Raw genomic sequence first — 24,340 nt, 5'->3', positions numbered from 1 at the left:
ATAATTAAGACCTATGGTCTTTTGATTTGAGGTTCTTGGTTAATGACCTTGAAATTGATCACAAGGTCATAGCTTAATTTGACGTTCTAGATTTTGACCTTTGCTTTTACCCCATCTGTATACATAATAAAGTCATGAGACTTTTTGACAAACGGTATCAAACCATTTAAACTTAAAAAAACAACCGGAAGTGACCTTGTGTAAACCGGAAGTAGCTATTTATTGTACTTTATTACATAAAAGTATAAAAAACAAGATATTTTTGGAATCAGTGTCAAGTAAATAGTCAACTATTATCGGAAATAGAGTTTTTCAAACCGGAAGTAAGAAATTATCTCCCTTATCTAAAAAAATATTGTTTAGAAACCATATATTTTTGGAATCAGCGTACAATAAGCTATCATTTGACGATTGAAATGACATTTGAAACCTATTTTTACACCTTTCATATTAAAATACATTGTTTTGGTGGAAAGACCTTCAATTGTTCTCTGAACAATTGGTTTTTAATTTCATATCAATTCTTTTTTCCCACCCTTTTTTTGTCTCCCGTGTTTATCTAAACGTGTGTATGGTTTTCGTATACTGCAATGGCAATATCAGATACATTTTGAAAGTACTTGTTAGATAATATGTTACAATGGGGTTATTAGAAAGCATTGTTATTGATTACTTTACACAATATATTTTCAGCCAAGAATTTACATCCACTTTTAATTTTGGTCAGAAAGTCTTTCCCGATCTAGTGTGGAATTTTGATCCACTTTTCAAGTACACAGGAGAACTCTTTGAGGAAAAGCCTATCGTGAATAATCAATACCGTGATGTTGCTATTGTATGTAGTAAGTTGTGTAATGAATATGAGTTATATTTGTCTCAACACAGAACAAAATAAAGAGAAAACTGTACATATTTATTTGTAAGAGTAAGATAACGCTATGATAAATTATTTCTTGATAGAATTTGTTTGTAATTACGTTCACTTTGAGAATAGGTCAATTGTGTCTTAATTATGTTTCATTTAGAACGAACTTGTTATATTGTTTTTGGTATATAATTTTCTTTCAATCTGCATTTTCCGTCCCGTCAACTCTATTTACTATTTACATAAATTTTTCAAATTTGATAAAGACTACCGTCTTTGATTCTGGATGACTTGTTCCAATAATGCATATCAAAAGCCAAATACTTTTTTTACACCACACTTACAATGCATTTTGGATTTCACTGACCAACATTATTATCTTAGATCTTATTTAGATTCAACATTAAGTCATATACATGATATCAAAATGTCTAAAAGTTGGCAGATAAAATAATTTGAAAAGGTAAATGATTTTTTTTTTTTATTATTTCCGATTTGATAATATATCTCAGCTACAAAAATATGGACTGAGATATGATATATTTTAGAACAATCTCGCAACGAATTTAATAAAATCTTTTCCTGGTGTAATGATAGTTGAAAGTGTTGAAATGTCCATATTGAAACTATTCAGCATTATTGCATAATACAAAATTAATGGAACCCTCTTTGAATTTATTGATATATCGTATGTTGGTATTTTAATCATTACTTATTAATTTTTATGAATCAACTTCATGCTGTCCATGTACTTTTCCATTTTACATTCTTAAGGTGGATCATCGGTATATATCTAATGAGGTAGAATGTTTTTATACTTCTTATATGACAATCGAAAATGATTTTTGTTATGCTTTTTTTTTTAAATATAATATAACGTGTGAGTCAACGTGCTTTTTTTCAAGCTACAAGTTCGCTGAAAAACACATTTTTGTGATTAAAAAGAAAATTCAGAGATAGAATTTTGAAATAAATTATGAGAAGATAGGTTTTACTATATGCACTACGAAAATACAAATAAGAAATTGTGTCACCGAACTTGTTTTCTTACTACAAATAATTCACAATCATTCCAGTATAAAATTTGTACTTCATAGTTATCTCCTTTTCACTGGCCAAGTTGAAAAATTGAAAGTATAAACATTAACATTGAGTTTTGTTTTTACAATCTGAATAATGCAATATATTACCTTTTTATTAATACAAATTAGCTGAGTTACAATTCTGTCTCAAAATTTGATGATTTAGGCAAAATCTAGACAGTGAATCTACCTAAAGCAAACATTACAAGCACACGAAAATAATGAAAAAAAGCTAGAGCCTCTAAAGAGCCTGTGTCACTTACCTTGGTTTGAAGATTTAACAAAGGACTCTCTACAACATTGTAGACGAGAATATAATTCATGACAACAATCTCTGTTCTGTTGAGGTTGTATTACTGTTAAGTCTTTCTCCATCTTCTTTAGTTTTCCTCAAAACATAAAAATAGTGTAAAAAATCCTTAACTTATAAGAAGCTGGGCAGTTACGCCTATAAAAAGTGACAGACTGCTATCTTTATTAGCCAAATGTCTTTGTTAGTATACATTCTGTATCTTGTTTGATTTAAAGTGTCTATTTATCTATTAGATTTTTTTCTCATGTCAGGCATAATTTCCTAAAAATTCTCACTAATAAGGCAATAATTCCAAACAGACGTAGAACGAGTTCTTGTATATATTGTCTTTATTGTATATATTGACAATGTGAACTGTAATTCTGTGGTTGTCGTTTGTTGATGTGTTACATCTTTGTTTTTCGTTATTTTTATGATAGAAATTAGGCCGTCAGCTTTACATTAGAATTTCTATACATTTGTCATATCGGGGTCTTTTATAGCTGACTATGGGCTTTGCTCATTGTTAATGGCAGTAAGGTGACCTATAGTTGTTTCTTTCTGTGTCATTTAGTCTCTTGCAGAGAGTTGTCTCATTGGCAATCATACCACATCTTCTTTTTTATAATCATATGTAGATTTTTTTTAAATTTAATGTTTCTCTATAAATATTATAGTTTTTAAGATGATAGGCAAAAATGAGAACAAAATGAAAAAAAAATGTCATATAAGGGCAATAACGCCTGCCAACTTTGACGTTTATGAACATTTGGTAGTTTCAGCTCAACATTCAAAAACTGGGTCATGTATCATAACTGTCCTTTCAGAGCATACAAAACTACGTCTTGTTGGAGGTTCGTCCTCCAACAGTGAAGGTACAGTTGAAATACAACATGAACGTGTATGGGGTGCTGTATGCTGCGACGGCTTTACTAGAAACAGTGCTGATGTCATTTGTAAGCAGTTAGGATTTATCGGGTATGCCATTGTTAGTTGATGAGTATATAGTAAAAATCACAAAGTGCACAATAAAATTCACATTTGAGGACAGATAGTTGAGTTGTCATGTATAAGACTTTAAATTACAACTAGGTCATTTTTGTAATACGCAAAATTCTAGTAAAAACTTACATGTACTATGTTAAGCATCCGTCCATAAAATAAGACAAAACTAGTTACGTTTGATATCAATGGGGTACCTATAAAATAAAAAAATAAATCATCACATTTCCTGAACTTCTAGAATGTATACTAACAATAAGTAATTTGGACAAATTTAACTTATGAAATTTAAAAAAAAAATGTATTGACACACAAATTATGTGCCCTTGATTAACATCTTTTTTATTTACACTCATAAAGGTAGAGCTGTTTAATTCCAAAACTGTTCCCTGTAGAGAACACCTTATGACGGGTATCACATGTGGAGCAGAATCTGCTTCATTCCAGGGCACCTGCGACCACCACAAATATCGTGGGGTTCATGTTTTTCTGTTTTTAGTTAACTGTTTATTGAAGCGAATAACACCATAAAAATTCGAGCAGGACAATCAGACTTTTCGAAAGATTATGAAATTATAGAAATTCAGATATATATGTTTGTTACATAATGAATGAAATGCATTCATGAAAATATCTTGCAAAAACTTTTTTTTGTCTTTGGTTGTTGCACATTATTCGCTTCTATAAATTCTTTACAAACGAGACGAATAGAACGATATCAAAAGATATCAAAATCCTAATCCGAAAACAGACTGACAAAACCATGCTAAACGACAAAAAGACAATGAAAAGAAAAACAGTCTACACTATAACAAAACGTTTTGACATAGCAATACGGATCTCATTAAAAACCGGATGGTATCTGGTGTTGTGGAGGATTAGCAGAACTTGATGGACATATGACTTTAAAATAGTGGTTTAAACTGTGGCTAATATATTAAGTGTTTTCCTAGTGTTACATCATTTTCGAGAAATTCATACTTGACGTCAATCAGAAAACCAATGTGGATTAAAAATTTGGCATGTAACGGTAAAGAAAAAGACGTTTCTGCATGTAATTCTGATGACTGGAATATAAAAAGTTGCAGTGCAAGTTGTAATATATATGTTACTTGTGGTAAGTTTTATTGGGAACCTTATATTTCAAATTTAGGAACACCATGTTTGATATAAAAGTAGGGAGATAAGATATGACTGCCAATGAGACAATATCCACAACAATTCAAGTAAGGTTGATGTTAGCAATGATAGGCAACTGGACGTCCTTAAACAAACCATACCGTAAAGTCTTCCATCAAAGTCACAGACATGAAAAATAAGATACAATTCAATTGAAAAAACGGCCTTCTTATTCATAACTAAAACAATTACTAAAACCAAATGAGAAGAAGTGTAATTTCAGACAACCTCAAGATTAAAATTCTAATGATTAAATTGAAAATACATCAGTAGAAGTTATTAAATATGTAATTCACATCTAGTAAGAAAATCGAGATTACGTATATATGATGAGTTTATTAAGCATAATTGCAGAAAAAGCTTTGTACGCGAAATATCACGGTAGGTATAGTGTCCGGCTGGGATCGAGATTTTTCGAGTGATTCGGTCCATTTTTTTTAGTGTCGTTCGGGCTTGTTCGAGTGATAAAACATTTGATAAGTTCAAACACCTGCTATTTCGTAATTGTAATAGTTTGTTTACATTACTACCAATCTTACATTGAATACTATACATGTTTTGATCAACAAAGAAGCACACATTCCTTGTACTTAACCAAAGAATCAGTGTTTGTTATTGTCCGGTTCTTTTCGAGAGCAACTGTGAAGTCCTCCAGGTTTTTAAACAAATGGTCCGGTTTTTTGGCAGAAAATTTGAATAGGTAAAAAGGTGTTGCAGAATTTAAAAAATGACTTTTTCTAGTTTATAATCGTAATTAAGTGAAGGACAATATAATATATTACCAATTAATCATCAAAAACATGTTACTAGGTTTATCAAAATGATAATGCTCTGTTCGGAGGGTGTTCTTCACGTACTTTCCAGTGTTCATTTAGAAATTTCATGATCCTTAAACTAGAGGCTCTAAAGAGCCGGTGCCGCTCAACTTGTACTATTTGCATATTAAACGAAAGACACAGATGGATTCATGACAAATTGTGTTTTGGTGATGTGTTTGTAGATCTTACTTTACTGAATATTCTTGAAGATTATAATTATATCTATCTATAATGAACTTGATCCAGTATTGGCAGTAGTTTCAGTGGAAAATATTTTGAAAAAAAAAAAAAAAAATGAAAATAGTAAAAATCTGACTACAAAAGGCAATAACTCCTTGATTTTGGTCCTGTGACTTATTGTGTAGGTCTTACTATGATGCACATTATTGCTGTTTACAGTTTATTTCTTTCTATCTATAATAATATTCAAGATTATAACCAAAAGCTGTAAAAAAAATTTTAAAATAAAAAATCCAGGGGCAGCAACCCAACAACGGGTTGCCTGAATGATCTGAAAATTTTGAGGCAGATAGATCTTGACCTTAAGAAAAATTTTCCCAGACAGATTTGCTTGAAATGCTTTGGTTTAGGAGATATGAGCCAAACACTGCATTTTACACTATATACTATGTATTTTTAGCTATGTCGGCCATCTTGGTTCGCGGGTTGCTCATCGGACACAATTTTAAAATTAAATACCCATAATGATGACTGTGTTTAAATTTGTTTAATTCATCTTAGTAGCTTCAGAGAAGAAGATTTTGGTAAAAGATTACAAAAATTTACGAAAAATGTAAAATATTGACTATAAAGGGCAAAAACTCCTTAAGGCGTCAACTGACCATTTTGGTCATGTTGACTTATTTGTAGATCTTACTTTGCTGAAAATTATTGCTATTTACAGTTTATCACTATCTATAATAATATTCAAATAAATAACCAAAAACAGCAAAATTTTCTTAAAATTAAGATTTCAGGGGCAGCAACCTAACAACTCGTCATCCAAATAACAATTATAAGAGTAAACCATTATATGTCAAGTTAAGGCCTTAAACCCGGAGCCTTGGCTCACACTGAACAACAAGCTATAAAGGGTCCCAAAATTACTAGTGTAAAACCATTCAAACGGAAAACCAACGGTCTAATCTATATAAAAAAACGAGAAACGAGAAACACGTATAAATTATTTAATTAACAAACGACAACTACTGTACATAAGATTCCTGACTTGGGACAGGTGCAAACATTTGAAGCGGGATTAAACGTTTTAATGGTACCAAATCTTTTCCTTTTTCTAAAACAATAGTATAACATCACAACATAGAAAAACACACGATAAAATATCAATTAAAGGGTTTAAATCAATCAAAAAACGTAAATTAACACACTATGAGTGCAGGGAACTCCAATTCATTTTAACTCCATTTCATGCTACTTTTGATTTTACAGTTAATAATATTTCTTATGGTGAACCCGGAGATTAAAAGAAAGGAGTAGGAAACTTAATAGGCAGCAGTTAAGAATAAAAAAATGCTATGTAATGAAAAATATTCTAATAAAAGAGGTCTGCCCAAAAAAATCCATGAAATGAATAGTTCATTAGCCTAAATATGACCCTTTAACAATGACAGAAAAATACAGAATGTGTATATTATATGCTATCACCAGCTAGATTGTCCAGTGCTTTGAATGACATCAGTAACAACATTATCATGAGAGTCATTATAATGTCTTGATTAATTGATATCCATATTTTTACATTTTTTATGGACTTTTCTTTTATTGAAAGGAAGTTCTCATGGTGTTTAGTTGCTGTATTACCAATCATTACATATGCATAATCAGACTCCTCCTCACAGTAGTAGCATTTAAACATTTTCGGCTTCCATTTTTAAACAATATAATAAATAATACAAGATACAAGACAAATAGTTCATAAAATATTTCGGATGCATACTCTTTAAAAAACGAACATATATCTCACCTTATACAATATATGTATGTACGTCTCGATCCGAATTGTCTATGCTTACATCAGATTGTTGACATAACTAATATATACTGTACATGCAATTTCTAAGATGCGAGAAAAAGAATATATATGTCGTGTACATGTTATTATTTTGTACAGGTTATTACTTGTACAAAATTTTCATACAAGTAATTACTTGTATGATGCCATCATACAGGTTATTACTTGTATAAATATAATTGTACAAGTAATAACCTGTACAAATTTTGTGGAGAAAAAGATAATAACTTGTACAACTCATTATCTTTCGTATTTTTTGAAATTTATATTGTGTTTGTTTTTCTGATCTTATTTCTAAGTGTTTATCAGTATTATTTTCGAAATGTTAGAAGTTTACAGATGAACGAAGGACGCAAAGTAATGACATAAGCTCATGTTACATCTTATGCAAATTTAGCTAAACAACTAGTTTCCACGTAAATACGTACTTCTGGTGCAAAGTGACATGGTCGTTAAAAGCAAAAATAAATTGGTACCCTTCATTCATTTATTTCAGCTCAGGCCAAATGAGTTTAACATGTTTAAATTCTGTAATTACATAAGCCGTAAATTCCCTTCCATTATCACTTTGCAGTATATGTGGAGATCCCATAAGTAGAAAAAGGTGGTCCTGGTAGTGCATGATCCACTTGTATTCTCCATCTGGAAATGACTGATAGTCAACAAGGTCTACTGGACAACGGGAATTAAAGTCTGTAGAAGTGATAGGATGAACAACTAATTTTGTGGCTGCAGTACGACTTTTTCTCAAAATAAACTGTTCATAATCTGAATGAAAATTCTGATAATTTCTCTGCTGATATTGGCAAATTGTTTTATTAACTCCTTGTATGTCTTGTGGATGCCTCCATGGCCAATTCCAGAATGTGCAGTTCTAATTAATGGATAAAGTTCATCTACTGTACAATAGTAAAAAAAAATGTCGCCTTTGCGAATGAGTTTTTCAATGCCTGCTACACTCAAAATATCATATTGCCATAAGAAATATCTTTGAAGAGCAGTCTTTTTGGAACTTAATTTTGCTTTCTTTACATTCCCAATAGTCTCTCTGTATCTTTCACGTGTAAATAATGAATTATTAGAAGATTTATTATTGTCATCACACAATTTAATTATTTCATCATTAAATTTCTTTTCTATGCTTTTTTTCCATCTCTGCACTTTAGTTTTGACTACTTAAATGAACAGTTTTGCTCATATACTTGATATATTAAATGTACTCACATATTGAGAGTTTATACCTTTAGTCAAAGTAATGAATTATATGTTAAAAGGGAAACAATTTGTTGTGAACTTCAAATAGGCCAATGTAAAATAATGATTTGTACAAGTTATTATCTTTTTCTCCACAAAATTTGTACAGGCTATTACTTGTACAATTATATTTATACAAGTAATAACCTGTATGATGGCATCATACAAGTAATTACTTGTATGCAAATTTTGTACAAGTAATAACCTGTACAAAATAATAACATGTACACGACATATACAAATGAACGATACTTGTTTTTAAAATGCAAGTGTTAATACATCATGTGCCTTGAAATTTCTGAATTTGAACCTTTATTTTATAGTTTTTAAACGTAAATACACCAACACAAAGCATTTTTAGGTATAAGAAATGTGTGAAATTACTCGATGAAAAAATGACACACTCGAAAAAGCCCGGACTGCTCTCAAAAAAACCCGGACATAACAAAATTAATTTAGTCTTAAAATGTAGAATATTTTTGTAAAGTGTCTGTATATCTAAGGCTATAGAGATTCCATGTATGCATTTCCGTCAACATTTGAATTGGTATGTGTATGGAAATGGCTGTATTCGGTATTTTGGAATAAAAGCATTGTATGGCTAAATTTAACTTTTTTATTGAAAAGAAATGTCAGAATGATCATTTATTTTTATCTCAAATACTAAAATATCAGGTATAACGTTGCATATCAAACTCAAGCTTCTATATCACGTCTTGGTAGAAAAGAAGTCTGTTTGTTTACATTTATGATCATATTCACTCGAAAAAAAGTGGTCACACTCGAAAAATCCCGATCAAATCACTCAAAAAACCACGATCCTAGCCGGACACTACCTACCGTGAATATGAATTGTTGCAGACATTTGTGCAATCAGAAATTTTCAAACTGCTATTCTATAAAATAAGAAAACGTTCGTTTGATATGTTTGTGCGGAAGCCTGAAGTGTAGAGAGCAATAAAAACTACATGAACTGTTACACCCCGGTCCGAAGTTGACACCTTTAAACTAGTTTAACCTCGCCACATTATGTATGCGCCTATCGTAAGTTAGGAGCATGTAATTATTGATTTTCGCTTGTTGCTCTTTATCATATTAGCTATTTGTTCCTTGTTTTGTATATAAAATATTTTTTGGTTTAAATTGCTTTAAATAAAAACTACGTCGATTCGGGGCTATTCAAAGATGATTTTGCAGCGTAGGTTTTGTCCATAGTTTTAGACCTTGCGGTGACTTATAAATGTCGAGATTATATCCTATTTGTTTAAATTTTGTTTTTAAAAAGAATGCCAATTGAATTAAAAGCATCTATCAATGTGTTAATCTTTTGTAAATCCAACAGACTTACTTTTCAAAATAGTGTATTCCACTGTTTGTATATACTGCACAAGCATAAAACTACTTCATGTTGAGGGAAGACCCGGAGAACTACAACACAATATAAAACGATATTGACTGCTGTACCTCTACGTACCACATTTAAACCTAATGTGTCTGGGTTTTTTTGTTCACACATTGTTGTAAATATTAATGGAATTGTATGCACCTGTTAAACCATTTCTGTTTAGACTGAGACTTTTGTCGCAGAAAGCTCGACATAGGAATAGTGATCTTCGGCAGCGTAGTTAGTTCATTTCTGAAAAGCTTTATATTTTAGACATTAAAAGACATTTATGATTCTTGATTTGTATATCGATGCCTAATGGTGCAAAGTTTTCGTCTGTCAAACGTCCATTGTCCGTGACCTCATTCTCATGGTCCGGTGACCATTTGATAAAAAAGCTAAGATTTCATGAATCGGTGAACAAGGTTAAATTTTTGGTGTTCAATTCATATATCAGATACTATAAGCAATATGTCTTTTATATTTTGTGTATGAAATGATTGTTAGATGCACATGTCAAACTGGAAGGTGTCATCTGACCTTGACCTCCTTTTCATGGTTGAGTGGTCAAAGTTAAGTTTTAAATTTTTGTCTTTTTTTCTAATACTATATGCAATAGGTCAACTATAGTTGGTGTATGGATTATTGTAAGGTTTACATGTCCAACTACCACATGTCATCTGACCTTGAACTCATGTCCATGGTTGAGTGGTCGAAGTTCAGTTTTGTTCTTGTTTTTCTTATACTATATGCAATCAGTTAACTATATTTGGTGTATGGAAATATTGTATGTATACATGTCATGATCAGTCTCGCTAGTTTTATTTGACCTTGACCTCATTTTCACGATTGATTGCTCGGTGTTAAGTTTTTATCATTTAATCTGTTTTTCTTGAACCAATGAATAAACACTGAATCTGCTTGGCTTAAAAACACTTTGCTGTGTCTTTCATGTCCCCAAGATACCCTCGACATGATTAAAATAAGTTTTATCAGTAATAGAAGCCAGGCTTTAGAGTTATTAAATTGATTACTATATGGACATTCAATAGACTAGATAATGAAAAAGGGGAATATATCAATGAGACAACAATGCAACAAAAGAGCAGAAGCAAAAAAATTGTTTTTATAGTGATTAAGATGATAACACAATGTTGACTGCTGTACCCCTATTTTTGACATTTTTACCTATTGTGTCTGTTTGTTTTATTCACGTATCGGTGACAATATAATGGAATTTGATGCGACTGTCATATAAGTGAGAGGTTTAGCTAGCTATTAAACCAGGTTCAATCCACCATTTTCTACATTTGAAAATGCCTGTACCAAGTCAGGAATATGACAGTTCTTGTCCATTCATTTTTGATGCGTTTTGTTATTTGATTTTGCCATGTGATTATGGACTTTCCGAATTGATTTTCCTCTGAGTTCAGTATTTTTGTGATTTTACTTTTTTCCATGGCCTCCAATGGTTTCGTTAATACACCTAGAAAATTATTTGACGATTTTATCTTTTACAGAAGTATTCCCCATTTCAAAGTCAAATTGAACTAATTGGTATTATTGTGTTTCATAAATAATATTGTCAGCGTAGATCCAAACATTTTGATTTAATAAGGGAAAATCAAACCTTGTTAAAAAGGCACCCTTATACCAACAAAAAGTACTCTGACAATGATATTATCAACACGTTGAATTTTTTAATTGACAACATATGTGTAATGATAGAAAGAAGTGTTTTTTCAACAAACAATCGACATTCTCATGGGAACCAAATATTGCTTGTTTCTTTTTCCCACATCAGACAGATTTCCTATATGAATTTCTACATTGACAAGAATCTGACTTTGTCCTTTAAATTCACGTGCTTCTGTCACAGAAGGCTCGACATAGAGATCTGGAGGCGGAGGTAGAGTTGGCGTGAACTTACTTCATAATCGCTTTTTATTCAAGAAGGTGGAAGTCAGGACGTTTCACACTTTGTATATAGGCGCCTTATCTTATGCAGTTTCCGTCTGTCATTGGCGTGTTTTTTTTTTTTTTAACTTTGACCTCAACACAAAACAAAATCAAATATGTGATTTACGAAAGAAAAAAGTAAAATCAGAAAAACTGAACTCCGAGGAGAATTCAAAATGGAAGACCTTTAAGTTAATAAAATGTCAAAATCAAACGCTCAAACACGTCACACGAATACACAACAACAGTCATATATCTGACTTGATACATGCATTTTATTATGCACAGGTGGATTACACCTGGTTTTAAAGCTAGCTAAACATCTCACTTGTATGACAGTCCCATAAATTCCTATATATTTACAACAAACAACTCCTTTTTTTCTCCCAACAAAACAACAAACAAAACTGGGGTGATACATGTTAATTTTATATATTTTCAGAGCATAATCGAGTTCGATTGGTAAATGGAACAGCTCCTTTTCAGGGAAGAGTCGAGTTTTATCATAATTCTGAATGGGGATCTTTGCAGGGTACGAATCAAAACGGGCTCAGAACTATATGTAGAATGTTAGGTTACAACGAAAGGTAATACATATAATTTGAAAATAATTTGAAATGAAGAGATTCAAATAATTTAAAAGATTTAATCACACTCACAAAGTAATATTGTGCAATTAGAAGATAATATTGTATGTTGTTTTAACGTAGATTTAATGATATACATGTATGATTTAACTATTTTCCCCGAATGATACAATTAGTCTTTGTAAATCTGCTTGAATTACAAAATTTCATTTAAAATGGCAGAGGAAGTGGTAGATATATTAGGAAAAAGTCATTTTAATTAGCATAACGTACAAAGCTTCAGCAGCTCTAATTAAGCATTAAAGGTACCGATATCTCATTTTATTTATTCGTATAATTTATATTGACACCAATGTTATAGAGTACTTAAGATATAAACGCACAGCTGTATAACTTCAACTATTGTAAATCCACCGGTACCACTCTTTTTTTATAAAGACGAAACACCTCCAATACCGTTCATACGAATCATGTTTTGACATTCATTGACAAAGGTCATTACGTACACGACAGCGCGGACTTTTTCATCGACGACATATTTATTTGCTACGTATTGTGAGCAACTATTCTATTAGACACAAATTAATAAACACGCAGCTTGATATCACAAAAGAAAAGTATGTAACAAAAAGTTTCTTTCACTTTCATATACATTAATGATGTCCTCTCCCTCAATAACAAACATTTCATAATGTCATTTGATTGAAGATATTTTCGAAAGAGAAATGCCTGTTTTATACCATGATTTTGTCCTCGATATGGACACCTGAAACAAATCTTCACCAGTGATTAAATGGCATAAAAGTTAAATACTATAGATCACCTTACAACGCTCAATAATGATTCAGCTACAACGGCTCCGAAAGGACAATGTGAACAGAAATCAAAGCGAGAACACTTACGGCCTGACATATGTAACAAAACCATGAACAACATACAAATACATACAACAACAAACGATAACCACTGAATTAGTTGATCCTGGCTTGTACTAAAAAAAGACTAAGCATTTGCTGTATGTATTAAATATTATATTTTTTTTACAAATTTCTTTAAAATCCATTTACATTTCATACAAGTTGTATTGAATCTTAATCAAGAGGCATACCCATTTTAGCACACAATAAAGAATAATCCTTTTAAAATTTTACTGAATCATCTTTGACATGTTTTATCCTATAAAAGACGACAAAGACCTTTTACCGTAAAGAAGTAATTTTTATTTTAGAATAAATAAAGTGTTTTCAAGAGGAAGAAAACTTAAACAAATATGTCCTGGCATTGGCCTTAAGAAATGTGTTTAACAAAATCAGAATAAAATGGACATAGACGGTGCCCTGATGACACGAATAAAATAAGCAAAATGTGCATAAATTCAGGACGCATTTAATTTCGTTTTATAGTTTTAGATAGAAAAAACTTATGATATCTGCAACTTTAAGATGAATTAATTGATAGTTGTTTATCGAATTAAACGATTTATAATTATTTACAGTATTACCAGTACAGTTACATCTTACATATTTGGTGGTAGTAGTCTGAAGTTATTAGATTCATTACATTGTGGTGATCAATTGGGTGACATTGAAGGCTGCATGAGGAATTCTGGAACCAACTGGACAAGATCTGTAGGAACATTTCCTGCCACATCAGTCAGATGCCGTATGTGTCCTTGAATTTTTATATATCTTAATATTGTATAACGTACATGCAATAAACAGGTGTAAGAGAAATCATTGTCTTGACCCTTGACGAACGCAACATTTCATTGTCGAAAGGCTTATTAGTTATCAAAGGTATCAGGCTTATAACTCAATAAATATCAAGTACAAAGGATCCAACGACAAACAGTAAAACAAAAGGATGATTAAGCAATCATGTAGTCAGAGGATGATATAAATATCAAAGTATACACGAATATGTATAAAAGAAAACAAATCAACCTGTAAATAACCAATTTGTGTATGTACGTAGCAGCCGGAAGTCATTGTGATAAAAGGTTATTAGCTGTAAAATTTATGTTCACCGATTTGACTCAAATTATTATATTCGATATTTGATTCGTAACATACTTAAACAAATATCTAAATATCAAAAAGTCTGAAATAAACTATTAACAGTGCATAGACTCGATAATGTATATTAGTATTTTGTGTGTATATTAGTCTAGACGGAATCTAAATTAACCATCAGGATGGCACCCGCAGACATGAATATTTATAGGTCTATTTGATTTCATGTTATAGATTAAAAAGTAAGTTGTTATTCGTTTTAACAATGATTTTTGAGGCGGGAATCAGCCAGCGAAATGGTTTACCTTTGTTTAACTTTCAATGTTGACCATTTTTTTCTATTTAATGGCTGACTATTCTTATGCATGCGTAACCAATCTCTAGCTACGGAGTTAAATTTGAGATCACATGAAAACGATGTCAATGAGGTCAAATTATTCATCAGTGATGTTTCTCATCTTATTTTGACTAAATTGCTACTAAGAATGAATTATTTGTTACTATCTCGCTTTCATTAATGCCCGCGTCACACTGTCCCGATTTTTATATACGATGGACACCCGAATGCGAAAATTGTAAGTTCGTACGAAGTTGGTCCCGATCTCGTTAAAATACCAAAAAGTGACCGAAGCAAGTACGATGAATAACGAAGTCTATACGATGGTGCCGAAATTATATACGATAGCAAAAGATGGACATACGTAGGTTAACCGAAGACGGGTATTTAAACTTCATATATCAGCCGAAGCCTACACGATGGATCACGAAGGCTACACGATGAATTACGAAGGCTACACGATGGATTACGATGATGGCGCGATGGCCATACGATGTCTAAAAGATACGAACAGAATTTCGACAACATATCGTTTCTGTACAAGTCTGCCATGCATGGCGGGAAATCGATCTTTTTGTCTAATTTTTATAAAACTTAGTTTATTATCCCCTCGCCTACTACATGTAAGTTGCGTGTAGATAAAATTGTTATGGACACTCTAGAACCAAAATGCTCAAAACTTGGTATGGTGTTACTCGTTAAGAATATCTTAAGCATTATTGACTTTGAAGTTCAAAGGTCAAGGTCACAGTGGCAGTTGTAATACAAGGCAATATCACCCTTGTGGACACCTTAATTCCAATATGCTTCAAAAGATTTTAACCACATTTGGTATATTGTTCCTCCTTGTAATGATCTGACATTTTTTACGTTCAAGGCCAAAGGTCAAGGTCATGCAGATGGACTTGTTTTTTCTCCTTGAAATAGCATAATACACAGGAAATTGGTTGCTCATTTTTTTACCTGCTGGTTCTAAAGACAATATCAAAGGTATTTCCAGTTACTGAATGTTTTGGTTGATTTCTAAAAAAATAGTTTATGTACCAAATATGCATATTCAATTTACCATTTTCTGCATGTGTCATATACAAATATAGTGTCCATATTTGTCCCCAATATGTTACATACGAGGGGATGCCTCGCTCGGCATTGCCTTGTTTGAACTGTAAAATGTGTGCACTAGTCCGAATAATCACCCATAATTATGCCCATGTTTACTGATCTATCTTAAAGGTAAGGTGATGGGTTCGTTGATCCCTTTTATTCAAAAAGAGCTCTTTCCAGGAGAATATCATAATAATATAGACAAAAGGAAGGATGTGGGGAAAGCAACAAATGCGGCAAAATATGACATATAGAAAACAAAATAGTTATGGAGTAAACATTCGTGTGACAACAACTCAGACGATACATAAAAAATCAGAATAATGAAGAAAAAGTTGGTTTCCCTATATACGTGTACCTGCAGTGTTGGTAAACGAGGCGCGTTTATGATTTTCATTATGTTACTTGATATGAAAAATTGACAAAAAATAATATTTTACTTGTAAAAGTAAATCCTGAGCCTGTAATATCTGCTCTTCTTGTTCCATTTGAATTAATAGAAACAACGCTGTCGCCTTTCTTGTTCTCATAGAATCATATGATATGAGCTCCATGTTTTGTGAGCGTCTTTCTCAACTGTCGTATTAGACTGACCAGTGCATGTCGCGCATGGCACTTTAAATGTATTTTAGCGCGAAAATTAACTTACATTTAGCTGGATTTATTGCCGTCGTAGTTCCATCTTGTCGCCTTCGTACTTTTATTCGATGGCAACACGACGGGATTACGAGGTCTTCACGAAGTCGTGTTACCATCGTAAGACCTTCGGGTATCTTCGTGATTCATTCGTGTAGACATCGTAATGTCAAAACTGCCCGATGGAAACGATGGAAACACGAATGCAATACGATGTGCAAAGATGCCTTCCCGGTGACATTACGATGATGAGGATGGTGATACGAACTCAATACGAACACTCAACATCGGACGCACCTTCGGGGATTTTTTAACATGTTAAAAAATTAAGAACCCTTCCCGAAGTTGTCCCCGAAGGCTAGAAAAAGTGGCCGATGGTTCTACGATGGTTAAAAATGGCACTACGAATAGCCCGATCTGGATACGATCAGTCCCGATTTTGAAAATTTCCATTATCGTGTTGCAATCGGCGTAAAAATCGGGACAGTGTGACGCGGGCATAAAGATTAAACACAACGAATTGTATTTTCTTTTTTTTTATTGTAATTCGAAGTTATGTCTCTTTTAAACTTATAGAATTGCCTTTGTGAGAAAAAAACACATGGAAACATTACAACATCACTCCAACACGACGCCACTAGTCATGCTAGTCGTAATATTCATTCTTCAAGTTTATATATATTTGTATTATCAATATTAGTACAATGCAATAGGAGAGCCTTGGTGTAGTGGTTAGCGCATCTTACTACTAACACAAAGGTTCCTGGTTCGATCAATCCTTCGGGGAGAAAATGTCAGGTATTGAATTTTCGGCTCTCTCTTGACACCATTTGCGAGTATGGTCTTGAGAAACGATGATAATCCGTCGAAACGGAATGATAAATGGCCGACCTGTGTTTAGAATGAGCCACATCTCTTGCACGTAAAAGGCACAATTGTAGATTTTAAAAAGAGCAGGCCAATGCCGCAACAAGGCAGCCCTCACACCCGCAAAGTGGAAAGGGATTATTATTAGTTGCAATAACTTGCACCAAATCCGCTATAAATAAATATGTTTAAACTAGTACTAGAAAGAATTCAAGCTACACCAACCACGTTCATCATCAAATAAAACGAGTCAAAGATATAGTATATAGTGCAAAACTGGAAATCACTATATAATGCATTCATAAAATAATAAGAATACAAGCTTGTCTACACGTTGCAGTTGAAATTTATCAATTTGATAGTAATTGTATTCAGCTTTTTCACACTTGAAAAAGACCAAATTGGACCATGTTATTCAGAAAAAAGAAATCTAGTATGGCAATGGGACGGCTAAATATTTGAAGTCAGGTAGACTTTGAAAGGTCCTTAGAGGAAACATAAGTAGAAATTAAGATCGAGACTCATCTAAATTACGTACAAAATACTGACACAAATATAGCCCGCCGATGTACATGTATTGTTATATTTTCTTTTGGACTTTCTTTTAATTTTGATTTACATAGATATAGGAAGACATGGTGTGAGTGCCAGTGAGACAGCCCTCCATCCAAATAACAATGTACAATAATGTACGTTTTTTTTTATCTTGTAAATATAATATGCTAATTTGCGTTACATCGGTGAACTTGAATTTTACAGATACAACCTCTCTTAAAACTTTCACTGTGTGTGTAATTGAAATATTCATATACAGTTGCATGCTTATATTGGTGATTTTAAATCTGTTCAAAGTTTTGATTTTTCTACCCTGTATACCACATTGCCTCACATTCTCATTAAGAAAAAAATCACACACCTAATTAAATGGGCATTTAAAAAGTCAGAATGTGAATATATATTATGTTCAAACTCTTTTAGGTCATTTTTTAGTAGCAATAAACAAAAAAACTATGTCAATTGGACATGCTTTGATACTATATATGCCCTTGAATTTTTACTAGATAACATTTTTGTTCGCTTTGGGGATTCCGTATATCGTCAGATTATCGGAATTCCAATGGGGACTAACTGTGCACCACTTATTGCGGACCTGTTTTTGTATTGCTATGAGTTACAATTTATGACAAAAATAAGCAAAGACCCATCGAAACAACATCTGATAAACAAATTTAATAATACTTTTAGATATTTGGATGATATTTTGGCTCTCAATAATGACGACTTCAGTATGTATATTAAAGAAATTTATCCTGTTGAACTTACTTTAAATAAAGCTAATACTAACAATGACCACTGTCCTTTCCTCGATTTTGATATCTATATCACTAACGGAAAGCTGAATACTAAAATTTATGATAAAAGAGATGATTTTTCATTTCCTATCGTTAATTATCCATTTTTAGATGGTGACGTTCCCTTTTCACCATCTTACGGTGTTTATATATCTCAACTTGTACGATTTGCTCGTGTATGTAACAATGTTTTAGATTTTAACGAGAGAAATTTATGTATTACTGAAAAATTATTACACCAGGGTTTTCGATACCACAAACTAGTCAAAACATTTACTAAATTTTATCATCGGTATAAGGACATCATTCGTAAATATAGCTCAACATGCAGACTTCTTATACGTTCAGGTATTTCACATCCAATTTTTTATGGAAATATTCTTTATAAAGCACAAAGGTGTCAGTATTCACCTAAAAAACTAACAAAACCTTTGAATAGACTTATTAAGAAGGGATATAGTTACGATACTGTTGTCAGGTCATTAAAGATTGCATATTTTGGCGTTAATATTGATTCACTTATAGGGTCTTTGCATCGGAACTAAACACATTTATTCAAAAACCAGTTGTTGGCATGACACGGGTTATGTTCTTCTCATATATGTTATGATGGTATGATACTAAACCCCTAACGGGAAGAATTGTGCTTGATGTTCATATGATGAAATCATAATCTTTCAGTCAGTTTAATTGAAGTCTGGAGCTGGCATGTCAGTTAACTGCTAGTAGTCTGTTGCTATTTATGTATTATTGTCATTTTGTTTATTTTCTTTGGTTACATCTTCTGACATCAGACTTGGACTTCTCTTGAACTGAATTTAAATGTGCGTATTGTTATGCGTTTACTTTTCTACATTGGCTAGAGGTATAGGGGGAGGGTTGAGATCTCACAAACATGTTTAACCCCGCCGCATTTTTGCGCCTGTCCCAAGTCAGGAGCCTCTGGCCTTTGTTAGTCTTGTATTATTTTAATTTTAGTTTCTTATGTACAATTTGGAAATTAGTATGGCGTTCATTATCACTGAACTAGTATATATTTGTTTAGGGGCCAGTTGAAGGACGCCTCCGGGTGCGGGAATTTCTCGCTACATTGAAGACCTGTTGGTGACCTTCTGCTGTTGTTTTTTTCTATGGTCGGGTTGTTGTCTCTTTGACACATTCCCCATTTTCCATTCTCAATTTTATATCTAAAGATGTGGAGTATAAATTATATTGAAATCAACAATATGGTTTGTTAAAATATTTGTTCCCTTTACCTCAGTTGTCTGCAAGTTGACCGATCAAAAGCTAATATTTGAAATCTCATATTTTTCAAGTAATGAATATTAGACTGTCAAATGGACCAAGTCCGTCAGCTGGGCGTGTCGAAATCCACACCTGGGGAACCCTCTGTACCAGTGGAATGACAGATGAATTGGCAACAGACTTGTGTAAAATGATTGCTGCGTGGCCGTTTACATCGTAAATATTGACTCTTTTTCGTATTTCATAAATAATATATATACGTCAATGGACATTTCTTATCAATATTATTGCTTTCTTTTTTAAAACCTGTATTCTTAAGCATTCATAGCTATTGTAGCATACTTTCATGTCAAAACTAAATGTTATCCTGACTTGTGCTAAGACATTCAACATAAATTTTAATGGCTATTAGATCGCACTAGTTCCCGGAAGTTTGATATTTAAACATGTACTTCTGATCTGCGAGACAGGACAAATATGACTACGTATTAAAATTTCATATGATTTATTTATTATTCAAAGGAAACCATCAACAAGTCTTTTTGCTTCAATTTGATACCAAAATATCCCGAACAAAAAAGGCGAAAGACACCAAAAGGAGATTCATAACTCATAAGTCGATGGAAACAGATTAATACATGATTCCCTTTCAAAATGACATTAACCCTCTTGCTGCCGAGTTTTTTTCTTGCTTTGTCGCGCCAAAAGCATCTTGACATTTCTTATTTGTGACGTTGCAAAACTTGTGCCTCTCTGTAGAACTGCGCTTTCCCGCCGTCCATAATTTTTCCCGCGTCAATATAGCCGTAATTATGAAAACGATGTATAAGTAATTTTACGGAAGTTAAATATGCTCTAAGATTGTCATAAACGATGTTTTTAATACAAGATTATTTAAAAATACATCTTTTAACCTTGGAATATATTTTTTTTTATCTTTCTTGTCTTAAAATAAAGTGAAAATAATATACCAATTGCTATACTAGCTTTAAAGGCGACTTTATTTTATCTTTGTCAAGTGAAATGCATATTAAATGATTCTTAACCACCTATGAAATAGTAAAATATTTATTCTCGTTTTTTTATTAGGTAATTGGTATAAAAACTGTAAAAGAAATCTCTCAATCATTATATAAACGGCAAAACAACGGTACTCAATGAAAATGAAAATAAAAACAAAGCGTGTACAAATTAATAAAAATAAATAAAATCTTCGAGCAGCTGTTCTATGATATGATTCTATGAACTACTTCTTGTTGTAAAGTATCAAACGTGTCAGATTAAAATTATCATGATTTCGATCCTTGTTCCGGTAGGCGAGGAAATATTTTTTATATAAAAATTATTATCCATATTCATTTTGCTTATTTATTTAATCATGTTTATTATAATTTTGTTGACCACTGATTGCTCAAAATTTTAGAGAATACGAATTAAAAAATACATAGTAAAAACTAGGAGAGAAATCATTCTCTAAAATGAATTTCTATTGTCTACAAGTGAACCTGAATCAATAATAATTCATTTTCATTTACTATGATAAAGTACACACTGTAATTGATCGTAATTGACATACACGAATTATCTTTAAATCTGTTAATTGATAAATTGTTCTCTTCTCAACGTTCAGTGGCAAATATTTCATTCAATATTAAGGACGTCTGAAATTCAATATACAATAAATCTATTGCTCAATGACATTGAGTCCTACAAAGTAAAAGATCTGTGGTGAATGCCAGAAAAAAGAGGTTGCCACTGGGAAAAGATATCTATAATATATATGATAGGAATAGAAATCATTGTGTCTACTAGTAATTTAACATCCCCATTTCGAATGAAAATAAACATTTTTAAGGCAGTGCTTCCATGATGAAACGGGTTTAAAATGTATTGAAATATCGTATGGCAATACAAGTACATCGGTTAACATGTGTGTACTTTTCCAAAAATAAATCCTAACGGAGATTTCAATCGTGGTATTTGAGCCCTAAACTGATAAATCATCCAGTTCTTTTAAATAAAGCGTGTATGGTGTGTTGTGAATGAATATTAATATTTAACGTAATCAATTATACAGTTACCGTTTTTATGATTATTTATCAGGGATAAGATTTTTGATTTATATGAGATATTATGATTGATAGATGTACGAAAAAAAAATGTAAAACAAATTTCTCGAAATAATGCAACATTTTACATGAAAATGACGAACTAGATAATTAGTAAACAAGTTAAATAAGTTGGTATTATAGTACTAACAAACTTATGATCCTGTATAATTTCTTGACATCCGTTTTAAGTTTACTTTTAAAGCATTTTATTCAGTTCGCTTCATTCCCGCCAAAATCGACCTTTTGACGCCGTTTTTTGACGTTGTCAGTGCGCCTGAGTATTGTGACGTTACAATGGACCTTTGACGTTCTACACAATCAACAAGATTTGTGTGTAGAAGCCATAAATGTCCCTTTGGCAGCAAGAGGGTTAAGTGTTCATTTGTAAAATGTAAAGAGTTTTGTGTTGCTCTCCGTAACATAAAAGTGTATTTTGATTACATGAACGGAAATGATCAATATCTGTAAGGTAGAATTCTTTCACATATGTCATAAAGTACTTTTTATATCAAAATAAATTAAGGCACACGACAGGAAAATTGATGAAGAATGCTTATTATGGGAAAGGTTCTGGACCAATTTGGAGAATACGAGATGGATGTCACCACGATATTGCCCAATGTTTATCACCCATAACAGAACATATTGATTGCAATCATGATAATGATGTTGGAGTGTTTTGTTTATGTGAGTTTATTGTACATTTTTCTTATACTATATTCAATCTTTATTTTGGGGTGTTTTTTTTTAATAAATTCAACCTACAAGTAGAGTTGTGGAGGCTGCTTTCGGTTTTCATTCCTTAGGTAATATCGAGGGTACCTTCATGCGTTATGGTTCATATGATTCATTTTAACATTGTATTTAATGTCACAGAAAAGTTATATCAGGCTTAACAACAAGTGATTCCATTGTATTTTAGTTAAAAAAGTTTTTATAATTTGATGTGGCACAAGAACTAAGTGCAAACTTTTTATTCATGGATGTGAAATGAAATTATTATATCGAGACCAACACATATGACTAGACCTTATTCATCTGGTACCTGGGAAACAAATCATTTGAAAAGCTAACGTTAATTATTCCTAAACACTATCTCTATATTTGGTAAATAAAAGGAGATCATGTAGAGTTTTACCAGCGATTTTAATATCATGGACTCAAATATGAAGTTTGTTTAGAGATTTCACGAAGACTTAGTCATACGCTATAGATATTATTTTTAAATATTTCATGAAGATTTAGAAAGTCATACGCTTTAGATAGAATGTCTCAGCATAATATTTTTTTTATCAGAATGCATTTTTTCCTATAGCCCTGTATGCAAAATGAAATTATAACATATGTATGTATGTTATTTAAATTGTTAATAGTGGAGTGACAAAGTCGATGAATTTTCACATTTAATGGACCACCCTACCTGCAGGCTAAATTATACATTTTTGGATAGAGAAATGATTAAAGTTTAATGTTTGACTGGTCGTAGAATCGAAATATGGTGCATTTTTTTTTAATTTGGGGTTAAAGTGCAGTGGTAGATTTTTCACCGAAGTACATTTATTTCACACGTGGTTATGAACAATCAAAAAAATAATATCACATTTGCTTTAATAAACAAAATTTAATTCTTAAATGAAGCAATAAACTGTAACAATTCACTATCCAAAAACAAATAATTTTTAAATTTAAAAAAAGGCGATTTTAAAGAAAATTCAGATCAGCAACAATATTTACACACAAGACAAACATGTTTATGACCTTTAATTGGTATTTTGTTCTTCACATATACATTTTACGATGTATTTCTGATTTATACGTTTTTTCAAATTAAAAGAGAGTAAACTATGCTTCTGGTATGGTATATGCCATTTGTCAGTGGCAAATATTTCACCAAAAGTATGTGAATGAGATCGAAACAATTAATTCCAAGGCGTCATTGTTATGTGTACTCCAATAAAAATACATATTGTACGGATAGAAAAACAAACTTTCCCTTATTGCAGGACAGCTATGCATACATGAAACCCATAAAACAAATAAAAAGTGGTCAGTCATAAAGGGCAGTTCACTCAGACGCCATTTTCATCGTCATCTTCTTCACTAATTTGAATGTGAGTAAGATAGTTTCTACAACTCTCAGAACCTTCACACGAACAAATAGTTGTACAACCTAGATTTTGCTGGTTGCAGACACAATTTTTATCGCAAGCCTTTTTACCCTT

General features: G+C 32.0%; 1 protein-coding gene across 2 annotated transcripts in view; it reads left to right on the top strand.

The window, feature by feature from the left end:
• LOC139494665 (scavenger receptor cysteine-rich type 1 protein M130-like) overlaps positions 1-24,340 on the top strand; it is an 86,927-nt gene that overhangs the window by 33,240 nt on the left and 29,347 nt on the right. For both annotated transcript variants that reach the window (XM_071282827.1, XM_071282826.1), the window contains 7 exons: positions 694-842; positions 3,067-3,217; positions 4,195-4,358; positions 12,310-12,454; positions 13,950-14,116; positions 20,079-20,223; positions 22,642-22,805. In XM_071282827.1, coding sequence (XP_071138928.1) covers positions 694-842; positions 3,067-3,217; positions 4,195-4,358; positions 12,310-12,454; positions 13,950-14,116; positions 20,079-20,223; positions 22,642-22,805 — 1,085 coding nt within the window. The remainder of the gene's footprint in view (positions 1-693; positions 843-3,066; positions 3,218-4,194; positions 4,359-12,309; positions 12,455-13,949; positions 14,117-20,078; positions 20,224-22,641; positions 22,806-24,340) is intronic.

This window comes from Mytilus edulis, chromosome 11 (genome assembly GCF_963676685.1).
Source record: "Mytilus edulis chromosome 11, xbMytEdul2.2, whole genome shotgun sequence".
NCBI classification, from domain to species: domain Eukaryota; kingdom Metazoa; phylum Mollusca; class Bivalvia; order Mytilida; family Mytilidae; genus Mytilus; species Mytilus edulis.
This window is presented reverse-complemented; position numbering and strand designations above follow the sequence as displayed.